This window comes from Kogia breviceps, chromosome 5, assembly GCF_026419965.1.
Source record: "Kogia breviceps isolate mKogBre1 chromosome 5, mKogBre1 haplotype 1, whole genome shotgun sequence".
NCBI lineage: Eukaryota > Metazoa > Chordata > Mammalia > Artiodactyla > Physeteridae > Kogia > Kogia breviceps.
In genome coordinates, this window is record NC_081314.1 from 59295942 (window position 1) to 59318106 (window position 22165).

Below are 22165 nucleotides of genomic sequence, written 5' to 3' on the forward strand. Positions count from 1 at the left end.
ATACTCTGATAAGAGCATCTTTTATTGTTTGGTTCTTTGTTGTTGTACCTTAGCTTTCCCTGCCTCCTGATCTGTCTAGAAAGTACGATGTGAAAAACAAAACAAAATAAAAGATAAGCATAGACTATTTAACTAGTGATGCACAGCTTGTATTTATTAATAGGTAAGACAGGTGCACATTCAATGATTAAGGGAGGAAAGAAGGCAAAATAAGTAAAACTGATTAGCTTGAAGAAAGTCTAAAATATGAAGACTGGGTCCTATAAAAATATTGTGTTGGCATGTAAGAACTTCAAGACCAAAAATACATCATGAATTCAATGGAATAATTCACAAAGGATAATATTACAATTATTATCCCCATCTCAAAAGTACTTTACAAGAAAAGGCAAAATGTTTAAGAAACACAAACACAGAGCTAAGTTTTAGTGTTGGTTTTCTAATAAATATTTTTTGACTTTGTAAAAATTATTTAATCTGAATTTTCCATGTTTTGCTTTGTATATTTGTGTTGAATTAAGATTTCTAATATCTTGTCCAGGTCTCAAATTAGGATGCTAAATAAATATGAATAGAACTATGAAGGTGCCTTGAATATTTTCAATAAAGCCAATGCTATGGACTGTCCTAGAACTTGAAAAAAATAATTGAAATGAAAAACATGAGTGAATTCAGAAAATAATGTCCTGATGTTGTTCTATATTTGACCCTTGGATTGTTACACTTCTATTTAGACTCCACATCATCTCAGGTCTGTTTTACTTTGAATAGTGATGAGAATGTTATGTTTCAAAAATTGTAGCTCTAATTACGTTTTTCCTCAGCCCAGCATGTCATGAATGTCAGTGACATTCAAATCTTGCAAGTGTTTTAATTTCATATATTGAATTTAAGTATTGATGTGTATATTCTCTGATTGCAGGAAGGAGCATATTGCAATGAAGGAAGTGTACATGGGACGTTTTAGATTCAATTTTATTTAGTCTAAGCAGGGAGTCTTTGATTATATCCTTTAAACTGTGCATAGTGTTTATGCCACTTAGAGAGTAGACTAGGACTTGAAGGGAATTGGAACAAGAGGTGAGGGAAATCTTTTCCTACTTAAATGCAAAAGCACAGAATCTCAGGCTATGAGAAACTTTGGCAGTGAGGAGGAGGTGTGTGGCATAGGAATGAAAGTGGGCTGTGGAGTCAGAGAGATTTGGGTTTAAATCTAGCTCTACCACTTATTTATGGTATGATCTTGAGCTACTGTCTGAAATTCATTGGTTGTCAGTTCTCCCATTTGTAAAGACAGGGTAATAATAGTTTCTACCTTAAAAGTAAGTGTGTGGATTAAATTAGGTGATATGTGCAGAGTGCTTAGCCTAGTATTGGTATATGGAAAAGGCAATTATTATCCTGTTTATTCCAGGTCATGTTCATTGGGTACCATCTGTATAAAAGAAAGTGCGTGCAGACTGTTTTTGTCTAGTTCAGCACCCATTAACCCACATGGACTAAATATTTTAAACAATTATTTCTGGAAAAAAATGCAAAGGGTATATTTTAGTATGGTAGTGAGTTAAAGTTTAGTCAACTCAATCCAGTTTAGAGCTGAATTACACATAACCTTTGTTTTTGTTTTTGTGTTTTATCCTTTCTTCACCTCTGTCTACATACTAACATTGTCTTCCACCATATTTTTAGCCTGCCTTCATTTCATCCTTTTTCATCATCATCTACTTACAACTCTGATTTCTGGGTAACTTTAGTGAGCTTTGAATTCCTTTCCTTTAAGACTGTGATCTATTTACTTCCCCCGAATTTTCTGGTATTTTTAAAATATGTTTTTATCTTCTGGATGCTTTCTCTTATATTAAAAATATATCCACATTAATCCAGTCTAAAACACAACAGATAAAGTCTTTCTCGATTCTTTTACTCTCTGTAGTTAGTGATCAATTTTTCTAACTTCTCAGCCTAATCTTAATTTCTAGAGAGAATAATATAGTTCGTAGTTGATGTTTCCTTTCTTCTCTTCACATTTATTCTCTCAACTGATTGCATTGTCTCCTGCACTCATGAATCCACAGAGACCCCTCCAACAAAGAATACCAAGAATCTCTGAAATGCTACTTCTGATGAATAATTTTTATCTTATCGTATTTCTTCACTTCCTTTGAAGCACTGATTATTTATTCCCGAACAGTCTTTACATTTTTGACTCTCATGAAATCACACTTACCTGGTTATCTTTACATTTCTCTAATAACTCCATCTATAATGTCATTGTGGGTTTTATTTTTATTCTTCCACTCAAATATCAGTGCTATTCATAGAACTTGTTATTCAGAGTGTCATCTGTGCTATACTCAGTATACTTCTAAGTCTGCATGTAGTCCCCTTTTACATTTTAGCTACCATGTACATGCTTTTCAAATTATTGTTATATCTTTAGTCTAGAATTTAGTCTTTAACCAAATTGGTGTTGAATGACATCCCTCATTTCCTGGGATAACATCACATGGATGTCCCACAAACAAATCACCTCCAATTTTATCACTCATTTTATCAAATCTAGAAATACTTGCAATCTTGACCCCTTTTTAAGGTTTCTAACTCCATTTAATTACTAAGTAGTACCAATTTTATCTCAAACATTTATCAAATACATGTGCTCCTCTGTGTTTCTACTACCACTGTCCTGGCTTAACTTCTCACTCTTTCTCACTGTATTACTGTAATAGTCTTCTGTCTATACTTCCTGTTTCCATCTTTTCTCTTTTAAATTTATTCCCACATATGCATCAGTGTGTGCTATCCTGAATACACACTTGAAAATATCACTTGCTCTGTTCAAAACCCTCCAAGGACTTCCTATCACCTACAGAAATGGTTTTCAAACTTTGTTTTAACAACTGTAGGTTTTAAAAGAAAAACTTCACATAGAGTTTAATATACAAATACAAATTTTTAGTAATTTAAATTTCAAAACTCGGACTCTTGGTTATATAGAAAAGCCATTCCTAGCAAGTGTGATAAAAATCAAACACCATCCAGTGCTAGTGTAGTCCTTTCATCCTTACTGAGCATTTTTTTTTTTGTGGTACGCGGGCCTCTCACTGTTGTGGCCTCTCCCGTTGCGGAGCACAGGCTCTAGACGCACAGGCTCAGCGGTCATGGCTCACGGGCCCAGCCGCCCCGCGGCATGTGGGATCTTCCCTGACCGGGGCACGAACCCGTGTCCCATGAATCGGCAGGCGGATTCTCAACCACTGCACCACCAGGGAAGCCCCTTACTGAGCATTTTATATGCTTTGTTATTTTGCTGGATCCTGACATGAGCTCTCTGGTGTTAGAAGGGCAAGTATATTTACATTTCATCTTTATGGAGGATGATACTAAACTTGAGAGATTAATGACTTACTCAAGGTTGTCTGGCAGTCTTAGACTAATTTAATAAGAAAAGAGTCTCAAGTCTTAAAAAGCTCATGGTATAGTGATAAAAACAGAAATATATAACAAAAATGTAATAAATGGTGAGTAAAAAACAAACACAAGGTGATATGGAAAGACTGACAAGAGAACTATGAATTCTGATAGGTTGGTGAGGGTCGAGGAAAACAGTTATAGAAAGAAGCCTGATAAACAGATAAATAAAAAACATTCCAGGCAGAAGGAGAAATGGCACAAAGGGACAGAGATAGTGAAGGTAAGGATGAATTCAAGGCTTGGTGAATAGACTGCTGTGACTTAAGCAGTAGCTATATGAAAATAGTGCAAATAAATTTATGGGAAAGAAAGACTTGTTTAAAGGTGAAAGAAGATAGGTTGGGACTTGTTTGTAAAATATGCTAATGAGTTTGGACTTTACAGACAATAAAGACCATAGTTTGGGTGAAAATAATGAGTAACTGGACTATGGCAACAAATAAGAACTTGTAGAGAATTGTCTAAACATATAGATTAGAAAGAAAATGGCTAGTGTAGCTCTGTGGTACTAAGGGTGCAAAAAATGAGAGTCAAGAATGACATAAAATTTCACATTTGGGTAAAATGTAGGTATTATGCTATTATCCAAGGTAAGAAATGAAGGTGACAATGGGGGAACTCATGCTCATGATTTGCAACAGAGTTGATGTGTCTGAAAGCTCTTGTAGGCAAAAAATGATGAACTAAAAACAGGAACTAAGCTAGAGATAAAGATTTGGGAATTATCAATCTGGATTTGGTCATTGAAGCCAGAAAAGTAGACCAAACCACCTAGGGAGACTGTGATAAGGAGAAGATTGGGTAGACCACCTAGAAACAATAAAGGCTCAAAAAGGAAAAGAATCCAGTTTTAGGTAGAAAATAATATATGAATGGAGAACCAACAGAGTCAAATCATGGACTTTAGGGAAGAAAGTTGAAAGAAGAAAGGTGTGGTAAATATTGTTAAATGTTACAGAAAGGACAAGTAAGTTTAGAGACTGGGGAGATACACTGAATTTTAAACTAGATCCTGGATAGACTTTTCTTATCAATATCATTTCTTCTGTGATAATCTTACTATGATCTCCATGTGACATACATACAATATTAAGTTTTGCATATCTTAACTTACTCTTTCATTTCAGTCTATCAATGAATTGTTCTAAACAAAAGTGCTCTCTAAATGGTTAGTGGTGTTTTACTTGCCTCTGTTCATCAACAGGTGGGAGCCATTATCAAACAGCTATCAATCATAGTTAATTTGATAGCAGTGAAAATCTTTTACAAAACATATATTCTTCTTTTTAATCTTTTCATTATTTTTTATGTCAGGATATATAAATACCTGTTCATAAATGATGATTATTATATAGAAAAGGAATGGTCTTAATATTTTCAAAGACATTGATGTTAGATCTATTATCATCCAAATCGCATTAGATTAAGTTCCATGAGATTAAGGACAACATCCTGCATTTAGTGTAGGACCTGGCATACAGTAAGTGTCAAATGCATATTTTTTAAATGCTTAAAAAAATGAGGCACTAGAAACAAACAGTGGTATGAAAGAGATAGGTGAAGGAACCAGGAAGAGAAGGAGATTATATTAGAGAATAAGGCACATATAGATAATTTAAATTAATATGTTCTGGTTTTGAATAATTGAAAGTTCAATAAAAACCTCATTAATTATAACTCCCAATTTCTATTCTTATGAGATCATTCATTTTGAGGCTCACTGATATTTTACTTTTGCACTATTTATGAAGTTTTGTTTTGCTAAGTATACTAATCAGATAAAATTATTTCAAGTTTATTTACAACTATTCATGGGGCAAACTTTTTAAGAACTTCAAGCTTAATTATTAAATGAAAATGAATGTTGCAAATTGTCCATGTCATACTTTCACTAAAGTCAATTCAGAGATACCTGTATGCAAATTGTACACTGTTTCTCCCAGGATCATAGATAGAGTCTTTGAATTTCCTTTAGTTCAGCATCATACCATAATCACTACCCCATCATTACCACCCCCACCATCATTATTATGATATTTATTGTTTTTAGCAACATCATCAATGTTATTAACATAGTGTCTCCTATGTAGCAGGATTGGACTGTTCACAACACCTCTGTGAAATATGTGTTATTCTCCAAGTTTCTTAGATGCTGTAACTAATCCTTTGGAGATTAAGATGCTTAATATGGCACAACTGTTAAGTGGCAAAACCAAAATTTTAACCTATTTCTATGTTGACTACGCAAAATACCTCCACAAAACCCTGTTGATAAACAAAATTAAGTGTATTAGACCTATTTCAGTAAAGAAAAATACCACCTTGACTGAGTGTATTAGTTTCCTAGGGCTGCCATAACAAAGCACAGCAGATTGAGTGACTTACACAACAGACATGTATTGTCTTAACAGTTCAAGGTGTTATCAGGGTTGGTTTTTCCTGAGGTCTGTGACAGAGAATCAGTTCCAAGCCTCTTGACCAGTTTCTGGTGATTTTGAGGCAATCTTTTGAGTTCTTTGGCTTGTAGACACATCACTCCAATCTGTGCCTTCATGTTTGAATGCTTTTCTCCCTGTGTACAAATTTGTCTCTAAATTTCCTCTTTTTATAAGAACATCAGTCACATTGTACTAGGGACCAACTCTATTCCAGTATGACCTCATTCTAACTTATTTATGCAGTGAACTATTTCCAAATAAGATCACATTCTGAGGTACTAAAGGCTAGGATTTCACATATTAATTATTCAGCTCATAGCACTGAGTCTTAGTAGTCTCTCAAAATGGGGAGAAATTAGTAAAGGGCATTTATGATATTTTAGGCCTTGGCTGTGTGGTTTTATGGCAGGTCTTAAAAACTGGAATACTAGTTGGAACTGGGCAGTTTCTAAAATTACTTTTAGATCGGTGGGTAAAATGAAGAGAGGAACATAAACAAGTTTTGACAAATAAGTGTTAGTCTTGATAGGTAAGCTATTTGGTTGATTCATGGTCTTATTATCGAAAAGTGCATATATGCTGGAAAAAACAGCTAAATTACTTTATTTTTTTAATCACAGTATTGATCAAAATAGGGGGTTAAGAGTCTGCTTGATCACAGAATTATGTAATATATGAAGACTTACAATTATGTTGGTTTCATTTCTCATGTATATGACTTCTGAGTCTATCAACTACATCATCCTAACTTTCTTTCCCACTATTGATATATCCCAATGTAGTCTGTTCTGCTGTTGGATTACTCTAATAAATAGTTCTAATAGAATTCAAATTAAATGTGTTATCCTGTGTGGTCATTGTTGGTGTAGACTTGATTTAATCTATCTTTCCCATGATAGTTTTTGAAAAATTTACCTATCTATATACCTACCATCTATTTTTCTTTCTTTCTATATATCTATCACCTGCATAAGTATAAATAGTCTGTCCCAATCTTATATTTTTAAAGACAAATAAGTTTAGTTACTTCAGGTTTTCAAATGAAAATTATATGTAGATAATAATTGTTTCATAGGATACTTATAATGTTGATAACTATAAGAGCATTGTTTTAGGTATTGTCTTAGTCCATTTGAGCTGTTATAACAGTATCACAGACTGAGTGGCTTGTAAACAACAGAAATTTATTTCTCAAGTTCTGGTGGCTGGAAGTCCAAAATCAGGGTGCCAGCATGGTTAGGTGAGAGCCCTCCTCCAGGTTGCAGAATTCTTATTGTATCTTCACATAAGGGGCTAGAGAGCTCTGTGAGGTCTCTTTTATAGGGACACTAATTCCAATTATGAGAACAAAGCCCTCATGACCTACCTAATCACATCCCTCAGGCCCCACCTCCTAATACTGTTACTTTGGAGATTAGGATTTCAGCATATGAATGAGGGGGCATAAATATTCAGACCATAGCAGATAGCTACTTTATCAGCATCCCATGTCTTCTTGCATCCTGAAATTTATCTGCATCTGCAAGTACAGAATGATTAATTACAATATCTTGATTCGTTTCAACCATCTTAACGCTAAGGGTCTATTACAACGTTACTACTTTATTGGCAGCACATAAAGCCATGAGGTCGTTCTACTCAAAACATATCCTACTATTGTTTTGAAGTAAGTTTTGCAGTATTTAAAATATTATGCACCCTGTTGCCTAGACATTTTTTTAAATTAAAAACATTCCATTCTACCAGTCTTTAAACATAAAATTTAATATATAAAATAGAGAAGGGGTTTTAGATATGGGTTTTGCAGTCAAGGTATCTTACTCTACACTAAGTCTGCATTTGAAAAATAAAAGGGTGAACTACAAATAATGATCTCTTCTGAGTAAGAAAACATTCTTTGGTAAATACAAATAATGTCAAGTGTTATAGAGGTCTAATCATTTTAATTTATAAATATTTTGTGACTGGTTAATTATATCAGCAGAATGAAGTCCAACAATCAACAGAAACCTTACAGCAATTTAGAGTCCTTTTGCATCTTTAAAGAAAATCCAATAAGCACTTGAAAAACAAAATCAATGAAGAGTTTAGAATGTTTATTTTCTGGTTTTCCACAGGGTCCAAGTTTTCTCGCTGAAGGCTTTTTCCCTAAACGTGCAACAAAAATTGAAGAAATGGATCCTTTTTTCAAACTTCACGAGACCATTACCAAGGTAGGAGAGGAATGCATTCATGAAAAGATTGAGAAAGTTTTGTTCTTTCTGTTAGTAGAAGGAGGAAAGGAAAATAACCAATCAAGAGAAATATATATATGTATACATATATATATATATTCATTTGTAGAATATACTAGAAAGGATTTCAAGTACATCCTATTATTTTACTAAGGAGTAAAGAGGATAAGCAACTCAATCAAGATCATACAGACCAATAAATGATGATTTGTATTAAAAAATCAATTATTTTTTAATTGAAGTACAGTTGTGCAATATTTTGTACATTACAGGTGTACAATAGTGATTCACAATTTTTAAAGGTTATACTCCATTTACGGTTATTATAAAATATCAGCTATATTCCTTGTGTTGTACAATATATCCTGATAGCTTATTTTATACATAATAGTTGTACCTCTTACTCCCATGCCCTTTTATGTCTCCTCCCTGTCCCCTCTCCCCACTGGTAACCATTAGTTTGTTCTCTATATCTGTGAGCCTGCTTCTTTTTTGTTATATTCACTAGTTTGTTGTGTTTTTTAGATTCCACATATAAGTGATATCATACAGTATTTGTCTGACTTATCTCACTTAGCATAATGCCCTCCAAGTCCATCCATATTGATGCTAATGGAAAAATTTTATTCTTTTTTTATGGCTGAGTAGTATCCCATTGTATATATACCACTGAAATAAATTCTTTATAAAATTCTTAATCTGAAAGTAGACTTGTGGTATAGTCTCAAGTATACTCCCTTTACTTTAGATTAAAGGCAATACAAAATGAGTCTTTGAATTTCTGTATCTTCAAAGTTTTGTTTCAATGTTTAAGGTACATTGTTGTTTGTGGTACTTTATTGTTGCAGTAAAACAAAATGGCTCTTTTTCTTAAAGAAAAAGTTAGACTGAATTTACAATAATTGCTTTTATTCAATGATGCTCATACCTATTTTTGTGGTATATACTTGGCTGTGAGTTTATAGCATGAAGAAAATTAAATCCTGCAGTATGGAGCAAATAAGTTTAATGTTCTGAGATCATATGACATTATGTGAATTTTTACATTTACCAACAATTGATTTAACCAGTCATAACCAGTCTTTGGGGGATAGAGTTTGTACAGAATATTGGCATTTCAGTACACTTAAAATAATCCATATTTATATATGCTTAGTTGAAAGATTGAATCATTCTTAAATCTTCTCAGTGAAATTTTACAAGGCTGTTTTTCTGCTTTAGAAAGAGGAATTGTGGTATAATAACTGAACTCAATGAGTGGCAATGGAATGAGCTCAGAATACAAAAACTAAAATTTTAGGTCTACCCTCGCATTTAAGAGATGTGTACGTTTATTTTTTTCTGAACTTTTAAAATAAGTAGAGTTTGGACCATATTTTACGTAAAATTCTCCTAAGCTCAAGATTTCTGAATTTTAACTACATTTATAGCTCTTTCCTTTCCAGTCTAATCTTGTTCCTTGATTTAGTTTTGAATATATCTATCCTCTGATCATTATTCATTCTTATTTGGATTTAGTAAAATAGACATGCCCCCCAAATAATAACTCCTTAGCATTTAAAATCTTTACTCCTGACGTGCAAAGAAAGAAGGAGAGAGAGAGTGAGAGAAAGAGAGTGAGAGAGAGAGAGAGAGAGAGACAGAGGGAGAGGGAAAGAGAAAGAAAGAAATACAAATCTGATACCTGTATCTATCTATCTCAAATATATATATTTGAGTATATATATCTATATACATTTGGATGATAATGTGTGTGTGTTTATATGTATGTGTATGTATGTATATATTTGTTCAAATGTTATGGATACTTACAGCCTAGGTTTATATACTTATTTTTAAGTAAGGCATCAGAGGATTTTTAGGGCAATGAAAGAATAATACTTTCTCCAATTTTTCTGCTTTTCTCTGTGGATCAGGAAATTCATGGATTTTTATAGAAGGGGCAGTTTGAGAACATATTGATATCAGGTATATAATGAGATGATAATGTATAGCACATGAAATTCCCAGCCAGAGAAAATTCAAAGGTTTTGATTTTAGAGGTATAAACACTCACTGATTCTTGCTACATGAGGTCACGGCCATCCTACAACTCCTGAGAGAATGTTGGGAAGCAAGGATGGATGGGTCAGAAGGGAGTAGGGGAGCATAGAACATGGCCTGACACATAAATATGAGTTCAGTACTTAGTGTGAAACAGAAAATAAGAGGCCATTTGAAAGAAGACACAAATTTATGTACAGATATTGGTACAAGTTCTACATGTATTTTCAAGTATATTTCTTGTGTAAGCAGATGTTTAACACATTAAATGGATGGTGGAAAGAATTCTATGTGTATGAAAAATTAAAATCTAAAGTGCAGAAGCAGGTGTTCTATGACATTTTTAAATGATGGCATATATTTACCTAATGTTTATACTGGTTCCCCAGTCATCACATTACCTGTGGTAACCACTAATGTTGTAGACTCAGGCCAAGGGAAGAAATTGTGCTTCAGAGGTTCAGTCTTATTTCACCAACATAGGAACTTGTTAAACCATAAAAAAAAAAGTGTTTAATAGATACTTTGTTTTAAAATCATATTTTCTTTGATCAACAACAAAATGAAAGTATAAATATAGAGGGATTGACCAGAGCACAAAATTAGGAAATATGGATTTTAGTTCTATCTTGACTCCCAACTTGTTATATTATTTAGTAGAACTTTATTTTCTACATAAAAAAGTGGTACAGTCATAATGGATTTCCTCACTAGGATTCTCTGAGATTGAAAAGATGATGTGTACATTTTCTCTGGAAATGCAATATGTATATAATTGAGTATAATTATTGACACGTTAAAGAATACTAGTGCTAATGTCTTCAAAATAGGCCCTTACTTGCATTTTCTACATTTAGCTTTTACTTTAAAGAGAGGGAAAAAAACACAACTTAGATATGAAAGCATATAACTAAATTAATTAAATGCTGAGAATATAGTGATAAGTTAAAGTGTACAAATAGAGTATAAAATTTAATTTGTGAATGGTTGAGGTCTTTAGAATATTTTGTTTTAGTAAGGATAATAGTGGTATTTTCACAGTATATCACATGTTTATTATAATCCACATATAGTGTGATATTATAGAAATAGTGCTGGATTTTGAATAGAAAGATATAGATAGGTTTAAATTCTGTCACTGTTAATTATGAAAATGATATAAAATATGAGGAACACTTCATAAAATGATAAAGCACAGTTATTATTGCTATTATATCAATACTAAAACATTTTCAAGAAATCAGAAACAATGGAAATACTGAAGATACTATTCCTTATTTTCCCAATAAAAGTTTAAACTTGATACACAACACTATAACACAATCATATATTTAATGTTATCTAATTAAATACAAAAATATACATCTTATAGAAATGTTCATATAATACAATCTGTTATTTTTTTCCAAATTAATAATTGCATTCTAGACCTTTGTTATATACCACAAATATAATTTATGTCAAATTAAATTACAACTTCTAAGCATTAAAAAGTTAATAATTTATCATTAGTCCTTTTCTGTATTAAAAATAAATTTAAAATAAATAAACCACACTCATACATGGGATGTGAGCTGTGAGTTGAATCCTAGTAAGTAGTTTTCCAATGTTGTCCTGTAGTTCCTTTTAAAAAAAAATATGTTTTACAAAGTTTGAATTTATCTTGGCATTTGTCTTTTTGATATAAAGCATGAAACCTAAGAAAGTAATGAATAAGTCTCAATATTGATGCCAAAATGTGTAATTTCTCATGGATTCAGGGACAGTCAGATGGTACAGTATAAAACTGCTGAAGGGTTGCACCTTACATCGATGTTGCAGATGTTTTCTTATCCTCTATAATTACCTTAAAAAATAGCATTTGTTTTTAAAAATTATCATAGAGACCAAACTAATTCTTCCAAAGACTAAACATGAATGAAATACCAATATAAATGTTAGCTGCTTAATCCTTTAATAAATGAATAAAAATCACCATGGATTCATGTTTTGAAATAGGCTTATTTCTCCTTCTACACCTAGGAATTTTCTCATTATATTTCTAAATCATCAGCATTTAGCTCATAAATTGTTATTAGATATCTAAGCATTCTAGTAGCCTACTATAAGCCAAGGATGAAGCAAAACACTTGAAATAAAAAACAATTAATATACAAGAGTGGGTCCAAGGTAAGCAAATCATTTCAATATAACATACTAAAAGAGATGGTAGTAATATGGGCAATGTATGGGAGGGAAGAGGATGAAGATTTTACCTCTATGAGACTTGAAGAATTCACCAGAGAGGTGATGCTTGAGGAATTTAAGAATTTTAACTTTATCTTAATATCAGTGAATTTCCCTTGAGAGTTCCTTAAAGAGTAGGTTGTTGGTATTAGTGTGCAAGAAATGATGATGTGTAGTTTAGAAAAGAGAAGATAGATTTAAGAGATATTTCTAGCACTGGATATGTACAGGATATATGATTTACTGGATATGGAACATGAAGCAGAATGAATAGTAAAGAATCATTTGAACAGTTCTATCTTGGGCAAAGTTGATATTATTGAATTAACTACATTAGGGGCTGGCCTGAAGAAAGTGATAATGAGTTTGACAATGGATATGTGGAATTTTGTTTACTATAGTGCATCTAGGCAGATATGTCAAGGAAGCAGTTGGGTACATGAGGTTAAAGCTCAGGAAGAAGTAGGATCTAGAAATGCATTATCTGATATAATAATTACTGGTCACATATGGATTTAAATTAAATTAAAAATTAATGAAATTAGGATTTCATTTTTTCCATCTCATTAGCTACAATTCACATGCTTAGTAATCACATATGGGTAGTGACTACTGCACTGAATAGTATACGTTATGGAACATTTTCGTCACCACTGATGATAAAGATGATGTTACCCTGACAGTATTCATGATGAGGACAAAAAGCAAAATGGAGAGGACAAATAACGCAGGGTAGAGTGTTTCATTGAATCTACAGGATGATGCTATTCTAAGAAGAGAAATGTTCCAAAGCATATCCACACACCACCTTGCACCCATTAGGATGGCTAATATCAAAAGACAAAACAAAACAAAGCAGGAAATAACAAGTGTTGGTGAGGATTTGGAGAAATTGGAACCCTCATGAACTGTTGGTGGGAATATAAAATAGTAGTGCTGCTGTGGAAAACAACATGGCAGTTCCTCAAAAAATTTAAAATAGAGTTACCACATGATCCACCAATTCCACTTCTGGGTATATACCCCAAAGAATTGAAAGTGACATCTTGAAGAGATATTTGTACACCCATATTGATAGTAGCATTATTCACAATAGCTAAAATGTGGAAACAACCCAGGTGTCCATAGATGGATGAATGGATAAGCAAAATGTGGTGTGTACATACAACAGAATATGATTCAACCTCTAAAAGATAGGAAACTCTGACATTTTCTACAACATGGATAAATCTTGAGGACACTATGCTAAGTGAAATAAGCCAGTCACCAAAAGAAAAATACTGTATGATTCCACTTACATGAGATTCCTAGGATAAGTCATAATCACAGAGACAGAAATCAGAATGGTGGTTGCCAGGAGTGAGGGAGAGAAGAGAGTGGGGAGTTAACACTTTAATGGGTATAGAGTTTCAGTTTTAAAAGGTGAAAACAGATATGCAGATGGATAGTCGTGATGATTATACATTATGAATGTATTTAATATCACTGAACTGTACACTTAAAAGTAATTAAGATGGTAAATTTTAAGTTATGTGTGTTTTATCACATTTTTTTTAATTGGAAAGAAGTATATTCACCCAATCAACTGCTCATTTACTATAACTTTTGAACCAATTATTTGGAAATTTAAAATTGATTTTCTCTTCATTTATGCCTGCTCCTCAGTTCTCTGCTATTTTCCATAAATAGCTTCACCCAGCTTGGTACCCCTTTCTCTGATCTACTTTTCTATGATGTAATGTCCTGTATTTATGTGTTTTAGGATTTAATATATTTTATTATCATTTTCTTGCTAAAAGTTTGCCATAATAGACATTCAATAAATAAATAAATGCAGCTATGTTTAGAAGGAAAGAACTTTAAAATCAAATGTGAATATAGAGCATTTGGGGTGGCATAGAAAAGGTACTATCTGTCATATTACTGAATTAATAGTACTTTTCCTCTGGAACCCCAAATGCTCTATATTACATTTTAAAACCTCTGAGTATGAATTGTACATCCAATAAAACAAAAAATACCTTATACATGTGGTACCATGGAAACCAGCAAGTGACCTAATTCTGCTTGTGAGCTTCCTCCAGAAATATCAGTTTATTAGTCCTTTCATTGTTTTTCCCACCTTATAAAAAATGGATCTTTTATTTTTAATTAGTATAGGATAAGCAATATTAATATTTTTATTAGTATATGGTTTTTAAAATATTCTTAAATGGATATACATTTCTTTTTTTCTTACATAATGTCAAAATAGAGATCTTTTACTAAAAGTATTTGTACATTACAATATCACAAAGAGAAAGCAGTAGGAATAATATAATATTTATTTCCATTATATATATGGAGAAAGTATCAGAGTCAGATTACATTGCAGAGTAAGGCAGCATTTGTGTATAGCCTAGAAATCAAGGCTAATAATTCTTACATAGTTTATATTCTATCAATATAGTTGTATTTGCCCTTACTTATAGCTACAAGTTTTAACTCAGTTTTGCAGTGGTGCGGAAAAAGGCTAATGGTAGTGTCCTCAGTGATGAAAAACATTTAAATAATTGTAACTTAACCATTTCAGTTAATATTAATTGCACTTGGCTGTCACTCTTTAGAAATGATTAACCAGCATCACTTTAATTAATGGAGTCATATTCTGCTAATATATTATTTTAAGAACGTGACTTGTGAAATATGAATCTGCAGTTATCTCTAAATGTCACTATTTAAATGTTTGTACCAGTTGTTATATTAAGATTCTTATAACATGGTAACTGAAAACTTAAAAGAACCTACTCATAACTCCAGAATGGAGAGGCAAACTAAAATACAGAATGATTTTACTTCTTTTGAGATGTCATTCTCAGCTATAGTTTAAAAATGTAGCTCAGTTGCCTTGTATGAAGTAAGAGGAAAGGGATGAGACCAAATATCTTTTACTCTTTTTCCTGAATTTCAAAGGCATGTTGTATTCATGAGCTAATAGAATTTCTGGTGCAGTTCTTTAAATGCTTAGAAAACCTGGCTATGATTTCTAATCTGAATGAGCAAATCTGATTGTCTTCCAAGTATCTCTAACGTTGATGTATTGTTTGGATAAAATATGAGAATATTGTATTCTACTTAGTAAAGCAAGCAAAATGATATTCTTTAATCCTGTTTATGTGTACCTTTGAGATTATTCTGAAGCTGTGGATTTAAAGCTTTTGTTTTTATTTTTTAAAACACTTTGGAAATTTTTCTGCTATATCAAATTATTGTTACTAGATACAAAAATGTCTCCATAGAGATCTACAGTCTATGTGTTCATGACATGAGCTAAACCAGAAAATATCTCAAATATGTATTTTCAATGCAGAGACTGTACTTTGTAATAAAGAATTTTGGTTGGAGCTACTCAAGGGAGATGATAGGATATTAAAACCAACCTCTTATGCTTTGAAAGGGAAATATTACAGGTGTGTATTTTCTTTATAAATGTATAATTAAACTCAATATCTTCATTTACTAAAATTGGAGAGTACGCTGACTGTATTTCTTCTTGCCTAGAGAGGTTTGGTTTATGGTGTTTCATTATACTGCACAAATATAGCTTCTAAAGGCATGCCTTATACTATCAGTTTCTCTTTTTTGTTTTTATTACTCAAAAGCAAATTATCACACAATATAAGCTTGTCAAAATTTGACTCCCTTTTTAAAGAGAAGTTATTCATCAAAGTAGATATTCTGCTACAACATATTAAAGGAGTTATTATTGCATATTAAGATAGGAATAAGTAGAAAAACTGTTATTTTCTGAGCATATATTTTTCTTTTATATATATATGTAAAAACTGATTTTGACATGTGTTTATTACAGAATATAATTATACAAGTAATATAAATCAGAATAAGAAGCTCTGTGATCACCTGTAAATAATATGACAGTCTTTTAAAGACAGTCAACCTACTTCAGGAAGTTTTTATTTCGAATTCAAGAAGCAGTAGCCTCATAAAGTAATTTTTTTGGTGATAACTGAATTTTGTATGCTCTTAATACAAGTCCTTCTTATTTCAGAGATCTATTCATAAGTAGGAAGTGAATTTGAATGTTGATTTCTGCATTTTTTCTCACTTTGAACGAGAGAGTCTTTGTCTTTTCATACCATTCTCAGATAATATTCTCAAAGGGCTGTAGAAGTACAGAGGCAAAGGGCAGAATAATCAATGGATAACGGATTATCTCTAGGTAGTAGGCAGGTCAAATGGCCTTCCAGAAAGTACTGTTGAAACAAAGCCTCTGTATAATAAAAACAATTAAAATCCTCAGGCAATAACCACTTACTAAAAAAATATTTAATATAACACAACAAACCAGAAGACTCTGAGCAGTCTATTGGAGTCTGTTATAATGAACTTTGATCATGATACTTAAATGTCCTGGGGACAGTACCCACTGACCCCATGGGTGACGATAATAAAAGATCCCCTCACGCGTGCATGTGCGCGCACATACACACAGTGTGGTATTAGCTGATCAACGATACGGTCTTTCAGTGCTAGTTGCTCTCCGTATTATTTCTTGGAAAGCATTGAATTATATCAATATATGTATGTATGTATACCTTCTTTTCCAGGAATAGAGTCCCTTCCTACCCCTTAAGGGATGATATTCTTGTCAATGTTAGAAACATCTGAATTTATGCCTCTGTGTATAGTAGGGTATTTCTGTGTTTCATTTTATTGCTGACCCAAGAACTTCATGTTTACTAAACAAGTGGTAATTAATTCATTTACAGTTATCACTCTTTCTCCATTTCAACATTGATCCAGATTTCAGCAAATACTCCAGATTGCCAATGAAATAAAATAAGCATACAGATATTGAGATACTGTACACTCTAAGGGTTGTTCATTTTGGCTGTTGGCATTTATTCATTTCCCGATTTGATTTCTCATGTCTCAGTCTAAGAGGTGTTTGTATTTGATATAAGGCATGGCTATCAGTGATTAGCCTACCGAATAAAACTGTAGAATTCCTGTTTTAGCAATAGTTTACAAGAGTCTCTGTAAAGCCTAAAATTTATCCTTGTCATTTTTGGCCAAAGCAAAGATACTGACATTCTGTTTAGCAGTTAAATATACATTTTTTATTAAGTGCTTAAAATATTAGTAACAATGAATTTTATAGACTTAGGGATTGAAATATTAGAGATGCATATTTAAGAGCCTATGGAGATATTACATTAATTGTCATTTGTTTAGATTGTATTAACAACAAGTTTAATATGTAAAGGATGGAGGAAGAGTATAAGAGAAATGTGGGACATTGGAGTAAACAGTGACATTGAGAAGATGGTAAAGTGTATTAGACAACTTCAGAACACATGGCAAATGTAAAAAAAAAGTTTGTAAAATACATGAATGAACAAAGCATTTGTATAATTAGTGTAAGTTTCATTATTATCTCAAATAATGATAACTTTGATCTAAGTACAAGAAATTTATTAACAAAATATTAATCACAACTAAGTGCCACCCAATTTATATGCTATAAAGACATTTATATGATCCAAGTAACTAATTCCCAGAGCAATGAAAAGGAAAGATGGAATTTGTGATTTCTTTTCACCTTTTCTTACCCCGCTTACTTCCTCAGCAAAGAGCCAGTTAAAAGATTTAGATACTTTTTTTTTTTTTTTTTTTTTTTTTTCTTTTTTTTTTGTGGTACGCGGGCCTCTCACTGTTGTGGCCTCTCCCGTTGCGGGGCACAGGCTCCGGACGCGCAGGCTCAGCGGCCATGGCTCACGGGCCCAGCCGCTCCGCGGCATGTGGGATCCTCCCGTACCGGGGCACGAACCCGTATCCCCTGCATCGGCAGGCGGATTCTCAACCACTGCGCCACCAGGGAAGCCCTAGATACTCTTAATGAAATGGTTCACATTTATTTTATTCATATACTTCAGAGCCCTCCTAGGGACAATCAAGCTGCTACTTTCGGGAGATTTTCCTGATTTCGGTGAGTTAATTATAAAATCAAGTTGTTTGGCTCCAAGTTGTTTTTGAAAATGTGGTCACTGTGCCTCAGGACCTTGTGTCTAAAGTTTTACGTGTTGCCATGAGATGGCTGTATTCTCTCAATTGGCAACATGAATTACAGAGATAGAGATTCTCTAAGTTCTCTTAGAGACCCAAGTGCATGAGTTTTGTATATAGCTACTTTTATAATTACATTCAAAATATTTTACTTTACAATAAATTATGTAACTATTTTCAAGAAACCTAAACAGATTAATAAAAGTATATTATTTGGAGAAATTTAACAAGGATGAGAACCTAGGCATATATGTGGCATTCAGTTATTTTTCTAAGGAGTTCATCAAAACAAACCCCCTAACTGAAAATATGATAAAATACTCACCATGTCAATCTCTAACATATAGGCAGCTTTGTAGTGAGTTACAGTTGTTTGTGAATGTATCTTATTTTCTCTAATAGTTTACAATTTCTAAAGTGCAATTTATCCCTTCTGGCCCATTTTTGAATGTACCATAACATCTAACCTAGTGGCTTTCACTTATCAGTCATATTAGTGACTTGTTGACGGTTTGATTAAATAACCAGAATCTCTTTTTCTCTGAAGATCTATTTATTAGCAGGTACTCTACCCCCTATTTCAGCTATATCATAAAGCATCATGTCTGCACTAATGCACTGGGAGTTGGGGGTCACAGTTAAGTAAGAGAATTAAGCCCTGCATGGAGCTTCTCTCTCAAACGCTTGGGCCTGTAGACTCCTTCACCTGTTCAAACTGACTTAAGTCTTCAAACTGGCTTTTGCTCACATGAGTTTTTGCAAAAGTACTACTCTTAAAAGTGATCTATTTTTTTAAACACGGAAAGAATGGAGACCATTTTTTGTTGTTGATAAACTGAATTGTTTTCTCCATGCATAATTTATCTTTTTTTTTTAAAAATAATTCACTTCTTGGGTATTTTTAAGTCCTCTCCATTTAAGATCTTGAATATGAACATTTTCTGAGGCTCACAGTGTATGTTTAAAAACTCCTGCTTTGGAAGAATGAGACTAAGGAAGACCAAGTAATTATGGTTCATCATATCTGCTTTGATTGATAATTTTGGCTAATCCAAACTAGTGATAATCCAGTGGGAGGAGGGTATGAAGGCAGATGGATATGCCAGAATGACTACACTAAAGGACTGCGAACATGGAACCAAATAAATGTATGAACAAGAGACTGATGAGAATCTTAGAAAGCAGAGTTATTTCAGAATAGAAAAAAATGTCATTTTTATGTCAGATGACTTGGGGAAATAATAAAGGCACTTTAAAACAAGGAAAGAAAGTTATAGGTTTTTGAAAAATTACGGGCTGTATTGAACCTCTCTAGGTGACATTTCTTCTTTCAGTCAACTAGTAGGAATCATTTTTCATGTAGATTACCCATAGATGCACAATAAAAAATGATTGTTATTATTTAAAAAGTGACAGACTGCAAATTATGTGGAAAAGCGATATAAGGATGAGAGAAAATGCTAATTATATTAATTTATCAGCACTCTTAATTGTGAAGCAATGCAACCATTCAGTGTTGCTTTATCCCTCTCATGTTAAAACTTCAAATGAGAATAAGACTTATTTGTTCATTATACATGTATTCTCATTTTATTCGCATAATAAGCTTATGGAGTAGATATGCTTCTCATTCTTTTCTTCATTCACTCTACCGTAAATATTATTCTCATTGTACAGGGAAGAAATCTGAGTGTCAGAGAGACTGAGTAACTTGATGAGATGTGACTAGACCACACATGGTTGATTCAAATTTCCAGAAAGCATCATCATTTAACTTTTCAGTGCTTTCTTCTTAAATAGATACAACAAATAGAAACTGTTTCTCTATTCATAATAGTATTCAATATCTTACCTATAATTCATTTGAAGAATAGATTCCTCCTCTCATGCATTCAGTGTTGAGTAAGTGTGTATGCATATTTTGCTCTAATGATAATGCGATGTTCAATAAGATGTGTGTTTGTGTGTATATATATATAATATATGTTTTTTGTTATCACAGAATTTAAAATCTAATGGGAAATATAGACAACCAGAAAAACATTACAATATGATTTAATTAGTGTTATGATAAGGGATGTGTAAGGAGCTTTGCCAGTGCATTAAAAGACACTTAAGCAGGAACAGAGAGAGAGCCAACACATAGGTGCATCCAGTTAGCCATTTTAATAGGCAACTGTTTTCTTTTCCATGCCACTGACAGAAAAGTCATATGAAAGTGTGGGGAAAGCATGTAACCCTCATTGGTCAAAAATTTAAACCCAAGACTTTTCTGACTTCCTCTCCTAGTTCTGCCGCAGCTCCACAGGACTCTTTACTATTCTTCAAACATAGCAGGCGTGTGCCTTCTTCAGGGCTACCTTTGTCTAGAAGACTCTCCTCTTGAATATCGATGTGGCTCACTCGTATGCTTCCTTCAGATCTCCATTTAAATGTTGCTTTGTCTCTGAGGTCTTTCCCAAGTACTATATAAAAGAGCACCCTCCCTCATCCCTATCTTCTCACCCAGCTTTTTCTTCAAAGCCCTTTCTTTGTCTGACTTACAATTCTTTTTTCCTTTCTCTTTTTCCTTCCCTCCCTAGTTTAACCATTATAATTTTTTGTCTTCCCTCCATTAGAATGTAGTTCCCTAGGGGCAGGGACTAGGTTTGTTTTGTTTCCTGCTTTATCTCCAGGTCTGTTTAATTATTTGTTGAATGAATGACTAAAAAGCAATTTGCAGCATAGCAGGGGAATAAACTAAAGCAATGTGATTACTTTCTCTCTGTACAAGTCTTCCCATCCACACCAACAGTGACTTAGTGATATTTCATGTGAAAGATGGACAAAGGTAACAGGTCACTTCCTTACCAGGTTCATTTTTATTTCTCAAAGTATACAGATATACATTCTGATTCCACACCTGACATAAGCACTCTCCTCCCAAGCTAAAACTCTCTACTTACAGCTATTTTGTAGATTAAAAATTATTGTAAATTAAGTTGCTTGAGAAAATATAAAAATATACATTATTCTCACAATAAGTCCAAGTTAAGCATTAATACACTTCTTTTTTGCGAATGCCAGATTACTGGTTACCAATACATGCCATTAGAATGAAATGAAACAAAATTTAATTTTTATTTTTTCATTGTAAAATATATGCACAAAAGAGAGTATTCATCATATGTACATCTTAGAGGATGATCAAAAAGTAAACCTCCGCATAACCACCAGCCATCATGGTTAAGAAATAGAATAATGCCAGTCCCTTCCTAGGTGTCCCTTTTCAATCTTTCTAGGAGAGTGGTTCACTTGAACCATTATGCATGTGTTTTTTTGAGAATCCTTTGATTATACTTCTTTACAGTTTCACCTCCTCTATATGCATCCTTTAACAATATATTGTTTACATTTACCCATTTTAAAACATTTCTAAAGGCAGAATTACAAAATATGCTTTTGTGATTTGATTCTTTGCTCTATGAGATTTACTATTGTGGGCATAAAACCACAGAATTTGACATAATGCTTTTACTGGTTACTCAAGACCTACAGGCAAATAGAAATAAAGGAAATAGACCACCAGGCATATCAGCATCTCAAACCGGTTTTTCACGTCTTCTTTTGTACATAAATGTATCTAAGGTAGCCGCCACCGTCAACATTTATGGGAACCATTTTGCCAATCATCATAATGGAGAG

General features: G+C 32.9%; 1 protein-coding gene across 1 annotated transcript in view; it reads left to right on the forward strand.

Annotated features, from left to right (window-relative positions):
- Positions 1-22165, forward strand: part of NAALADL2 (N-acetylated alpha-linked acidic dipeptidase like 2) — a 1506494-nt gene that overhangs the window by 1268197 nt on the left and 216132 nt on the right. The window contains exon 13 of the mRNA XM_059063915.2: positions 8030-8125. Coding sequence (XP_058919898.2) covers positions 8030-8125 — 96 coding nt within the window. The remainder of the gene's footprint in view (positions 1-8029; positions 8126-22165) is intronic.